The sequence below is a fragment of the Apus apus genome, chromosome 3, assembly GCF_020740795.1.
Source record: "Apus apus isolate bApuApu2 chromosome 3, bApuApu2.pri.cur, whole genome shotgun sequence".
NCBI classification, from domain to species: Eukaryota; Metazoa; Chordata; class Aves; order Apodiformes; family Apodidae; genus Apus; species Apus apus.
The window spans coordinates 78,363,890-78,376,616 of record NC_067284.1 but is presented as its reverse complement, the minus strand read 5'-3'; the positions used below and the strand labels follow the sequence as shown (position 1 = coordinate 78,376,616).

General features: G+C 38.1%; 1 protein-coding gene across 5 annotated transcripts in view; it reads left to right on the top strand.

Moving 5' to 3' along the window:
- The window catches only part of BIRC6 (baculoviral IAP repeat containing 6), a 171,377-nt gene that overhangs the window by 139,545 nt on the left and 19,105 nt on the right, over window positions 1–12,727 (top strand). For all 5 annotated transcript variants that reach the window (XM_051613084.1, XM_051613086.1, XM_051613087.1 and 2 more), the window contains one exon: window positions 10,793–11,003. In XM_051613084.1, coding sequence (XP_051469044.1) covers window positions 10,793–11,003 — 211 coding nt within the window. The remainder of the gene's footprint in view (window positions 1–10,792; window positions 11,004–12,727) is intronic.

Here is a 12,727-nt window from a genome sequence, read left to right as displayed (position 1 = left end):
GAGGTTATAAAGGTTCTATTTTCTGTTTCATGTGTGCACGGGGGGTTCTACTATCTTGGCCGAATGAAATAATTAGATATTTAAGGCAGAAGGAGACTACCTGCTATTTTCCTTTGTCTCCTGAGGACATGGTCTCGTAGGTGTACTCATACATATGGGAAATTTGCCATAAGGCACAGGAACCGCACGTCCTTTCACTCGAGTAACATTGTTGGTATCCTCTGCTGACAGTGAGAACAGAAGACCCAAGTCTTGGCATTTTTCCATCTGCTGAAGTAATGGTTTAAAAACATCCCCCAACTTCATTATCTAATTTTGAATTTCCACATCAATTTCTGCAACATGTGCAATGAAATGGCAGGTTTCCAACTTATTTTCAATTCCTGTCTTATTCTAAAATACTAGTGACTGTTTTATGGGCTGGAAGTGGTAACACTCAGACTGAGGACCATTTTAAGGTGGCTGCTTGCCCACACCACTGCCAAAAATAGGGAAATCACTATTCCCTCTTCCAGTGCAAGAATGATGAGAGACAATGATAAAAGCCAGATTAACTTCCTTAAATATTCTGCTTTGTGATACCTTCCCTTTCATCTCTGTGGAGTGCCTGCACTCGAGACACATAACAGGAGGTGGTAGGCAAACTTACATTGAATTTGTTTTGGTTTTACTTTTTCAAGAGAGGTGTTGTTGGCAGAATATTTAAACCTTTTTTTTTTTTTCTTTTTCCTCTACAGAAAATGTTTTTCATTTTTTCTTGGCTAAGTGGAAGATTAATTTCAAACTTTTAACTTACCTTTAATATTAGTTTTGTCTACCTCAAATAGAAAATATTAGTCCTTTCTATCTTACTAAATGCCATAGTAAAGAGTTGTATTAATAATGAAGGTTTTTTTTCATTCCCTGATGAAGCAAAAAACTTTACTCTCATGTGGTCTCAAATGCCTTTCTTTACATACATATATATATATCTTCATATAATTCTATATCTTTCTTTTATCTGGACCTTTCTTTGTATCATTATGTATTTATTAGATAATACAGAGCAATTCTGTAGCTTTTCATTGATGCTTCCTTACACTTGTTTTCTAGGTTTGGATACAAACATAATTGGGTTCCAGCTTTATGCTTCAATTCTGTTTCTTCGTATTTTGTTAGTTTCAAAGAACTGGTGGTGGGTCAAAGCAGCAGTCTTTCAGAGGGGAGATTCTTAGAAGTTGGGGTTGGATCCCGTGGCAGTATGGACTACCTCTGCAGTACTCTGCTCGCATCCTTTCTGCGCTGATGCCTACTGAGCCCTTTTTTCAAACAAACAAACCAAACCAATTAATATAGAATTCTGCATTTTTAGTTTTAATTAATGATTAAATTAGCCGTGTTGGATGGCTCTGTAGCCTTCCAAGAGGCCTTCATTACCTGACCACCTTTTCAAGATTATTTTGAGCACTATTTAATTGTAGAGAGTGATCTCTCTTAATGGATTCCATTACCAAGGACTCGGCTGTGGCATGGAAACTGTAGTATCTTCAAAACTGGGGGCCAGGCATGGTTTTAGTAGTCGCTTATGCATGAAAGGCTATGGGGGTTTTTTTGTCTTTTATGTAATTTGATTTTCTTTTTCCCGTCCTTTTGAAATACAGGGAATTATAGCTGTTTACTCAACTGTACATACTGACCTAATGAAATAATGCTTCATGTTTTTTCAGTCAAAGGTTTTTTTCTGGATTCATGGTTACATTTCTGACAAGTTTTTAAGTGTTGTTTGACTTGAGTTGTCAACGTTTTTGAAAATACTTACCTTCACCGAAGTCAAATATTCTCTAATAATAAGCAAACCAGAAAGAGTCAAGAGCAGTGGTCTGCTCTCTTGAGCCACATTACTACACTAACTGCAGGTGACTGACCAACAAACTTGAGCAATGCATTTTATTTCTAGAATTGAACACTCTTTTCCTTTTGCATTGCAGTTAAACTGTTTTGGGGTTTTTTTTCCAAGTTTCCTAGAAGACCCTTTTAATAATAAAAATGCCAAGACAGACCAAGGTTGTTAGCCCATTATCACCCACCAATAGTGGACAATAGCAGATGCCTATGGGACAGCACAGGGATGGAGCTGATGCAGAGATGCTGCCCTGGTATTGCTAGTATGTTGGCAAGGGTTGTGTCTCCGTGTGTATTAGCCCCAGATACTCTGTTCTTACATGAATTTACCTGGTTACTTTTGAACCTCTAACAATATTTACTGCCCCAGCATTTAGTGCTAAACTTTTCCAAAGCTTATTAGTGGTGTAATGTGTGGTGTAAGCTCTTTTACAAGTGGCACTGTTTCTCCTAATGGTGTACCTATTTCTTTGTACCTATTGATCAGTCCAAATCTATTCACTTCTTTCACCACTCACTATTTAAAAGAAATACCTGTATGATACACTTGATTAGTCACTGAGGCTGAAAACACTTAAGTATATTCCATTTTAGATAGCACAGCAGGTCATTCTTGTACCTTGGGTTAAGTCACCTTTTTCTCATCCCTTTCCCAGTTCTGTCCTGTCTCTTTGAGAAAGGGGGAAAATGCACATGGTGTTGAAGTGGTACTCATGGTTGAATGCAGTCTCATTAAGTAATTTCTAATTTCTCTTCACCTTTTCTAACACTTTATTTGATGATGATGATGATGATGATGATGATGATGATGATTATTATTATTATTATTATTATTATTATTATTATTATTAGTGAACTCAGAGCTGACATCAGAACGGCTAAATTTTAAGGCTGTTTCTGAACAATAATAAATAATAATAATCTTCAAGCTTGACACTGTACACGCTGAATTCAGAGGTTCACCCTTCTTGCAGTTTGACTGCTCAGACACAATTTTTAACTCATTACCTGTAAGGGGGGCTTTAACCCCTCCTTCTTCTGCTTTATTATGCAAGGGGGCTAGTCTTTTTTGATCCTATTTTTTCTGATACTCAAAATGGTGCTGTGAAAATGCTTGTGTTATTCCTATAAAGAAAAAGTGAAGAAAAAGTCAAGCTACCCAAAGGCTAGTGTTTCCTTAAAGAGATCTGTTTTTTAAGTACTCTGTAGGCAATCTTTTTCCCTATCAAAGTGGAGCAGAAAGCAGGGTGTTAATTAGGCCTATTATAAAAGAGGCTTGCCCTGGGTTGATTCTGAAACAGAAAATCAAGAAGCAGCAGAGCATGATGTATTTGGAACTGACACTATTGCCTGCAGCATGGGCTGCATTCATAGATCATATGTTTGCAAGGATGCAGTAGAGGGGGCTGAGGAACAGCTCCGGTTTTAAAATATTTATCAAAAGGACATGTGGCCCTATTGGAAAGACAATGCATCTCATGCTTGGCAGTGTCTGTGGCACCAAGACTGTGTCTGATGGTTTTAATTAAAAATACAAAACGAGTGTTTCCTTTGTGTGGCTTTTTTGAGCAGGGGTGTTTGTAGCTACTGAGAGTCTTTAATATGATAATGAGATCCCAAAGTCTTTGATCAAGGCTCTGGGTTTTAGGTTTGTGAATAAGATACAAATGCATCAAAAATAGGTCCTCAGTAATTGCTAAGCACATTTTAGAAATGGTGTAAAATTGACAGAACTTCAAGATCTATTTTTAAATTATTTGGAGATTAAAAAAAGGTACAATAAACTAAAAAAAAAAGTAGTATCAGGTGTGTGTGGTACTGCAGTTGTGATCTTAACATTGGACTTCAGGTTTTTATTGAGTAGCATGGGAATCAGAATGTCTTATTTTACTTTTAGCTTCTTAAATTGATGAGAACAATGTTTTCAAACTTGATTACTATAGAACAAAAAATAGGTATTTTCTTGGGTTTTTTGCAGGGGAGGTTTGGATACACTGTAGTAAACCTTGAGCATTTGTCCCAGATGTGAATAGAAGTGTTTTATAATATAGCTGCTCTACACATTCTCAGTGGTTTTCTTTCACATCTCTTAAAACAGACACAAGATCAGATGGCTACTTCTGGACAAATACTTAACAAAATACAATCATTCATAGATCCAAAACAAAGTAAGAAATTAGACTTGAAGTCATCTCTTGGGTCACTGGAAACTACCTCATGCAAGAAGGAGGCCTCTTAGAATGGAAGATGAGAGCATAATTATAAAATCAGAGTTCAGTTTCGTCTTTGATTATAGGGGTCAATTTGTTAATTTCAAGTTTTAACCTTTTTTCCCTGTTTTGATCTATGAATTGCAAGCCACACTTGTAGCCATTTGCAAGAATGTTTTTATTTAAATTTACATTTTCTGCGCTTTCTCTCTAGTGCCTTTTTCTTTTCAGTTATTTCCTTTTAGTTGTCCTTTCATGACCATCCCTCTCATGTTTGCAGTGGCAGATCTCTTTGAGAAAACAAAGAAAAGGGCTGTAATTTGGGGTGTTCCCAGTGGTGCCTTCTACTGTGGCTGCCAGCACACCTTTCTTTCCTCCATCAAAGGCAGAAAATCAGACATATATATTGGTTGGAATAAAATAGAATTACATATAATAGTAATACTTCTGTGGGCCTCTAAAATAACCGAAGTTTATTCAGTAAATTATGCTAGTCTAGTAAATAAGAAATGATACACAGGAAATTGAGGGCATATATATATATATATACACACATACACACGTATACACACATACATGTATATACACACAGAGCTTTTCCTATATCCCTGAAGCACTATGCATCTGGGAATGTGATACATTTACAACTGCCAAAGGTGTTTGGTTTTTTCCCTTGAGTACCTGTTTTGGTTTATTTTACATTGTTTGTAGGCTCCTTTGGGGTAAGAGTTCCTATTTTGGTCACACTGGGAAGCCTTAGATGCAAGTAAAGCAGAACTTTTCATCGCTTTCTTCCAAATTACTCTTCTCTATTTGTTTCTTTAATCTGCCATAAAGTGTGAAGATTTTCTGATATCATGGATATGATATAATAATGGTTTCCTTTATTTTAAAATAAATGTGCATATTCTTTATGATATGTTTTAAATATCCTTTGCAATGGCAATGTTTTATAATCTTATTCATAGCCAGTTAAGTTGTACCGAGGATGTTAAACGAATTGCAAAAAAAAAATTATTGCTCTTCAGTACTATCTATTTAATGGGCCATTAGGCCTGGCTGTTCTTTGTTTGAATATTGCATAATACTAAAAGAAAGCAAAGGAGTATTAGACTCAGGCCATTATCTTGTCACAGGTCTATATGCAGTGTAAGGTGATACCTTGATCCTATGAAACTACCTGCCCTCATATGCTTTTTCATTATATTAAGGTTACAGTTGCATATAGGTAGTCTTAGGTCTTTGTAAGAAATCTATAAGATCTATATTAATGATGAATAAATAGATGTGTGGAATGCAATTGAGGTGCCTTGAAATCACACACACAGTCTTTGAATGGTGATCAGTTGCTTCCCAGGAATAAGTAGGTTGTGTCTAGAAGTTTTCCTTAGTGTGATCAGTGCCTTAGTATTTTGTGACCTTTAGGCATGTGTCAGACTGCAGATTTCAAAAGGCAGGATGCTCAACAGTTATTGAAAGTTAAGATTTCTTAAAATAACTTCAGTTAAACTCCTCTTCCCTCCACCTTCCAAATCGGGCTGCTTGTTATCAGCATATAAGGGAGATCTGGTTTTATGAAATGTCTATTTTTTTACCTACTTAGCCTTCAGTGTCTTTCTAAATTGCGAATATTGTGGCAAGATGCTAACTGAATTGTAGTGATACCAAAAAAACTTGACATTTATTACCCAAAGGAACACGAGGGAGTGAGAAGACCTTACCCCATTAAACCATGAGATTTTTCCAGATGTTTGCCTTCCCTACCTATCTTAGTAAAAAAACTTTGCTGAGATTTCTGCTTTTCATGAATGCAACAGAATAAATTTAAACCTCAGACACTATTTTGATGTGAGTTATGAGTGTATATGCATGCTGCCTCTTGTCCAGAAAAGCTACAGTGAACTTCCTTGCTAATTATAAAGGGCAGTAAGACACTGAGCTGGTTTTGGACATGTCCACTCATCCTCCTAGAACTTGTCATTCCTGCAATTAATAAAAAAAAGGTAGTAATAAAGATGCTGCTGTTACTATCTTTTAAATCAGCTGTCTGTGACAGCACTGGGATTCTAACCTTCAAGAGCCCTGCTATTCTTGTCTTGCCACTCACCTCATGGTGGTGTTGCCTTGGCTGCTCTCTGTCACCTCCTGGCCCCACTCACTCACCCTGGGCTGTCCCAGCTGCCTCCCGACCACCGGCCAAGAGCCATCTGCCAAGAGGTCTCCTGCCGGTGGCTGCTTACACTCCAGGTTCAGCAGCAGTTTTTAGCTTGCACTTTGCTTCATGCTCCACTGTTTGAACTTGTTAACTACTGGTATAGCCAAAAGGTGAGACCTTGATGTGTTTTTACTGAATGCAAATTGAGGAGCACATAGGAAGCTCAAAGGAGAAGCAGCCTGGGTCAGGTGGTGCAAAAGCCATGTTCCAGGCACTGGTTTTGGAACCTTCTCTGAGATAACATGGCTTTCGACAGCTGCTCCTGTCCTGCTGGCACTGTTTAAGGCAGAGGAGGAAACAGGATAAAAACAGAGTGCATATCTCTGCTCTGAGTCTAGCAATGGAATCTTTACCTCTCTTTTGATTTAAGTATGTGGCATACAGTAGTCATTTGAAGAAATCCTTAGGAAACCTAGCACATTTCAGATAGGCAGCAGTTCTCTTTGAGAGGCAACAAGGGAGGAGCTCCTGAACCAGTCCCTGCTACTGGGGGGCTGGACCTTCTCAGCAATTCACTGCCCTGCAGAATCAAGCAGCACCAACAGCCAGGATGGTCCAGGCACACTCAGTGTGAGACACAGGGAGCACCAAACTGAGCTGTTTGGAAAATATATTTGTCGTTATTTAAGAAAGTTTTTGACTTTGGGCTAGCAGAAAATCCTGGATAAAGTATCCATCTGTTAGTTTTTACAAAGCTAAGAATTGTTATCTCCTATTTTCAATCTCTTGAGAACACTGTGTATTTGCGGTTTGGTATGTTTATGCACATGCCTCTATAAATCAAATGTTGTTACAGTATCCCAGAATCACAGTGGTTATCAATGGTGCACAGCTCAACTGGAGACCTGTAATGGAGTCCCTTAGGGATCAGTGCAGGTTCCAGTCCTGTTCAACATCTTTATCAGTGACCTGATGATTGGAAAGAGTGTCTTCTCATCAAGTTTGCTGATGACACGAAGCTGAGGATTGGCTGATTCACCAGAAGGCTGTGCGGCCATTCAGCAGGATTTGGACAGACTTGCGAGCTGGGCAAAGAGGAACCTAATGAGGTTCAATGTGAATAAGTGTAGAGTCCTGCACCTGGGAAGGCATAACAAACTGCACCAGTATAGGTTAGGAAGCAATCTGTCAGAGAGCAGCTCTGTGGAGAAGGACCTTGGAGTCCTGGTGGACAACAAGTTATCCATGGGACAACAATGTGCCCTTATGGCCAAGAAGGCCAGTGGTTTCTTGGGGTGTATTAAGAAGAGTGTGTCCGGCAGGTTGAGGGAGGTTCTCCTCCCCCTCTACTCTGCCCTAGAGAGACTCCACCTGGAGTATTGTGTCCAGTTCTGGGCTCCCCAGTTCAAGAGGGACAGGGATTTACTTGAGAGAGTCCAATGACTCAATGTTAATTTGCATATTTGTATTTCATATTGTTATTCTTTTTTTTTTTCTATTTTACTGCTATTCCTTTAGAGGACTTAGTTACAGGATCTAAATATATTTTTACAAAGCTGTATCATTTATGTATCTGAAATTCTCTCCCTAAATATGTACATAATGGTATCTAAAGGGAAGACATCTGTCATAAATCCTAACCAACTCAAACATGCTGCCAGCACTAAAGATGGCGATTATAGTATCTGAGTGGTGCAGCCTGAACACTAGGTTCTAGTATGGACACTGCTGAGGTTGCTGAGCCTCTGTTTTTTCATAAAGGTGTTGGTAGATGCAGCTGGCCACACCAGGAGTGAGTGTGGTTGACCTGACAGACAGATTAGCAAACCAGATCTGGGCCAGGAGGGTATTTTACAAAGGAGTGTCTTGTAGCCCTGATGGCTTAAACATAGTGTCTTAAAAAATTAGTGTTACCCAATTTGGACCAAATAATTACATGTAAATCTAGAGATTAAAAAAAATTCTCAAGTCTTCTTAACCAACTTGAGAAAGCAGAACTGTATCTGCAGAAAGCATATGCTGTAGTCAGTTTGGCATTGTCTTTCAATTGAAAGCAAAGCAGGCACAAGGAGTAGATGAACTACCAAATAAAGGTAGTAAACAGTAATTTGCCAATTTAGAGTTCTTTACAGCAAGTTTTTCTGATACTTACTCAGATACCCAGTCTTGATAAATTTTTTGAGGATTTAGATTGGGGTTGGAGGAAATTCTGGTATTTCAGACAGACAAGCACACTTGCATGGGTCATAATCCTTAGTATAATAAAGGCCTTGCACAAAAATAGTGTAAGACACATAATGGTACCAAGAAACTGAGTTTCAAAGAGTCTAGCATTAAGGTAAAAGAAATCAGTAGTTGTTCCCTAAAAGACGTTTCATTTGTTTCACATGGGGAAAATTGCAAAGCAGTGCAAGTGAGTTGAATCTGCTAAAACCAGAAATTTTCTGCTATTCTTTCTGGAAAACATTCCCGTTTTAAAGTTATGTCCATTTGGTTTCCCTCATGGCAGTAATTTTGAGTTTTAACATCCATTTAGGAAAGGAGAGGGCAAGCAAGCATTGAAGGATTTGAAGTTATATATTCTGGCCTCATGAAATTTTCATGGTTAAATAAATAATTAAAAGCTTTCCAGAAGTGAAATGCTGTCGTTATCTAGGAGGTTGTATCTCTCCTTTTCCCATTATCTTCACAATAAACAGCTATTGATGGAATCGAGGAGCTGCTTGATCTTTAGCACTACAGGTGGGAGGTGGTTTCTGGTGAGGACTAAGCTATGGCGTTTTATGTTCTCCCTTTCTTTTGCCCTGCTGCCATCCTAACACTCCCCCCCACACACATTTTTTCTTTTTTCTCTTTTTAAATTCACATATCAGATCTATTCATGTTTATTTTAAGGCCATTCTACACATTGTGCAAATTTTTATGTGGCAAATTTAGTTCTTTAGAGACTGAACACAAGGAATGGAGATATATGTAAAAATATTTAAAATGTAAGTATCGACAGATAATTGGAACTAATTTTCTTAATGCTGATGTTTAAACTCAATGGTGTTTGCTTAAAATACGTGGAATGTTTTGACATAGGATAGTTTTAGAGCTGTGATACCAGCCCTGAGATATTAATGCTTTGCTTCAGTGAGTTGTTTTCCTGTTCATCACCACAGAACTTCACCAGTTAACAGTTTGTGCCATTGTGATAGTTTCAAAATACAAATAATTGTTGATTATTTGTTCCTGTTAATCAAGGAACACTAGTAGAGAGAAATCCAATTTTAAACGTGGATAAACTGGCTAGTTGAATTTTGCTTGGCGGTTCATACTGTCCCATCATGCTGTATTTAAGCGCTGTGAGCTTGGTGACAGAAGATAAAGGTTTGTGATCTGCTTTAGCTTGGAGGATGAGATGTGCTAAATGAAACATTAAAGAATTCTTCCATGCTTTGTTCTGTCCTAATGCAAGTTGTCAAGAGCTTTTTGTTTGTTAGGGCTTTTTTTGCTGGAAAAAGCATAAACTTATTTTATCATAAAGTCAGTCATTTGTAAATACTTTGAACTAGAGCAATTTTTTCTTTAGTTAGGTTAAAAATAGTATGTCCTAGGGCAGAGGAAGCAGCTGTGTTAAAATATTTGTGTATTACTACATTTTCAAGATTTCTATTAATGATACAAAGTCAGTTGAAATGACATCCATTACATATTTATCCAAGCAAGTGGAAAAGAAAAATAAACAATGTGGTGCTAGAACTGTGTATCTCTGCCTTTTTTTCCTAGTCAGAGAAGCTGATACCTGTGTTTTACCCACAGTTACTTCTATAATACATACACATCAAATTAAGAAGCACTAATACAGTGAGGTTTGCCTACCTAATATCTTTTCTTATTCATCTGGACTGTTTTATGCTTCATATGTATGCAGATAAAATTTGCATTTTCTTCAGAGCCTTTGCATGCTCTGAAGAGGGCATGTGTGTTTTAATAATGATACTTTCTCCATGAAAAGCAGAGCTAGACTTCCTAGGAGATAACTTCATTTATTTCATTACCATAACTATTCCTGCAATAATGCAGACAAATTTTCCCAAAGGTGAAGATAACTATTAAAAAAGTGGGTATATGAAGGTCTGTCTTTGTTAATGTGTATGTCTTTAGAATCAGCAAATGCCACCCTGCTACACCATAGGTTATGATTTTTCCTCCATAGAAGCTTGGTTGCGATTACTGTCAGCATACAACTTAAGCCAGGATAGTATAATATTAAGCTAGTAGAAAAGAACATAGCGTGTGGTAATCCTGTCCCATACCCTAGTTACCACTTTCGTCCTCTCGTGTCTTTTGCTAACTTTTGTTTTCCAGGTGTCTTACATGATTTTTTTCTGGACAAGGCAGTTAAAACACAAATTATAATTGGCTATTACAAAGTACTGTATTTTATCATTAAATGTGATTAATAGTTTATTAAAATTTAGATGTTCTATTGAAACCACTGTACTAAGAGTGGGAGGCTCTTCAATTTTAATATATTTTGTAAACTGTTTTGTTTTCTTAGTTCTGGATATGGCTCGACACGTTCCCCTGTACCGAGCCCTGCTAGAATTACTCCGTGCTATTGCATCCTGCACATCGATGGTACCATTGCTGCTTCCTCTGTCGGGAGAAAATAGTGAAGAGGAAGAAGAACAGCTGGAGTCACAAGCTTCTGTTGGGACTTTGTTGGCTAAAATGAAGACCTGTGTAGATACCTATACCAACCGACTGAGGTAATCACTTTTTCTCATCCCTACCCTTTGTTTAAACTGTACTTTGTACTTACATATTATAAATATAGAGGTGAAAGAATACTCAGTTCTGCATATTTAACTGAATGGTTGTTGCACTGCAGAGTGAGAATCTACCATCTGTTTGATCTAGGTTTATGTTTATATGTCTATATTTTGGTTTATTGTACGGTTTAAAAGGAGGGTTTTTTGCATGACACAAAGAAGCTGGTAGCTTTGCTTATTCTTGTCACTTCGCTGGTAACTGCCCACTGATCAGAAAGAGTTTTTGAAGAAGCCTATTCTGTAAAGAATGGCACTGGGAAGGGCCAAACCAAATGGTAATTTTTTACAGTAAATGTCCCAGCTTTCTTCTCTCTGCTTCTATGCTGTCTTACACATAGAGTAAGGACTAGGTTCCTCAGTGGGCTCTCCATCAGAGGCTTACTGGTCAGGAGAGAAACCTTTGGCTTCTGCGAGGAAGAATAAGTTTCAAGAGGTGAAAAGATTTGGGCTTTTTTATTTGTGGTAAGAACCCTGACTGTATAGAGATAGCTAAAAATGTTTTATTAGTGGTGTCTGTTGGTGCTGCATATGAAAAGCATGTTTCTGTACATTGGTGATTTTATGACAGCTAGTTTGTCCGTTACTAGAGGCATAAGAGGTGAACTGGTGTGCTGAAGATGATTTTAAATTACAAATGGATGGCCTGGAGCCATCCCTACCAGAATTTGGGGTCTTCCAGCCCCCCCTGAGAAACTCTTTGTGTTTCACAGTTCTTGTCAAACACTTGCAGTCCAGCAGAGCAATTAGCAAACAAATGTCTCTTATTATCCCATCTCAGCTCTGATGCCATTGGGCTGTGTAAGTGCTGCAGTATAGTGATGTATGAGCTTGTCCTGCCCAGCTTCCAGAGTTAACTGGCTTTTTAAAGAAATTTGTACAGACAAACCATGAATGACAGTTTCAGACCAGCCTCTAGGTAACTCGCTTTGTAAAATGGTTATAAAGGTGATAATGATCAGGTGCTCTTCCAGGCCCAGGCTGATTATTAGCTGGTTTTCTTCTTTGGTGATTTTGGTGTATGACATAGTTACAATACAATTTTGCTTTGTCAATCCTGGTATTATTGTCCCATTATCTCCCTAGATGGTTGAGCCATGGTTGGGTGTTGGAGAAAAACAAAATGTAGACTAGCTGATTTCTTTCCTCTTCTACTCAGTAGCAACCAATACCCATACTGCTAAATCAGTTTTCTCTTTAAATATTCTCCTTTGACAAAGAAGAACTGCACATTATGGATAAATGCATTGCAGCTTTGTATTGTTTTTAACAGCCAAAACTCCTTACTTCTGCCTTCCTGATGTTTCTTTTGCCTTTTCTGACTGTTCCAAAGGTCAAATTGTCTTTTCAGAGCAATTCCAAGTGATTCACGAAGTGTTGCTTTATGGTTGTTCTTACCATCAGTTCTCTCACTCCAAAGTCATGGCTTCTTTTCTTCAGAAATGCTGCTCTCACAGAGATCTGACTGTCACCTCCTGTGAAAGGTTGCTCTTTGCAGGGACAGTCACCAGACCAGCACACACAGAAAGGAGCCCCAGCACATTGTCCAGTGCCTCCTGCCTCTGGGAGGTGCTGTAGCTGGTACAGATTTCACAACCAACTTTCCATCTCTGTTTCTATATGACTTCAGCCATTCTGGTTTATGGAACTGAGGGTTTGGAGGG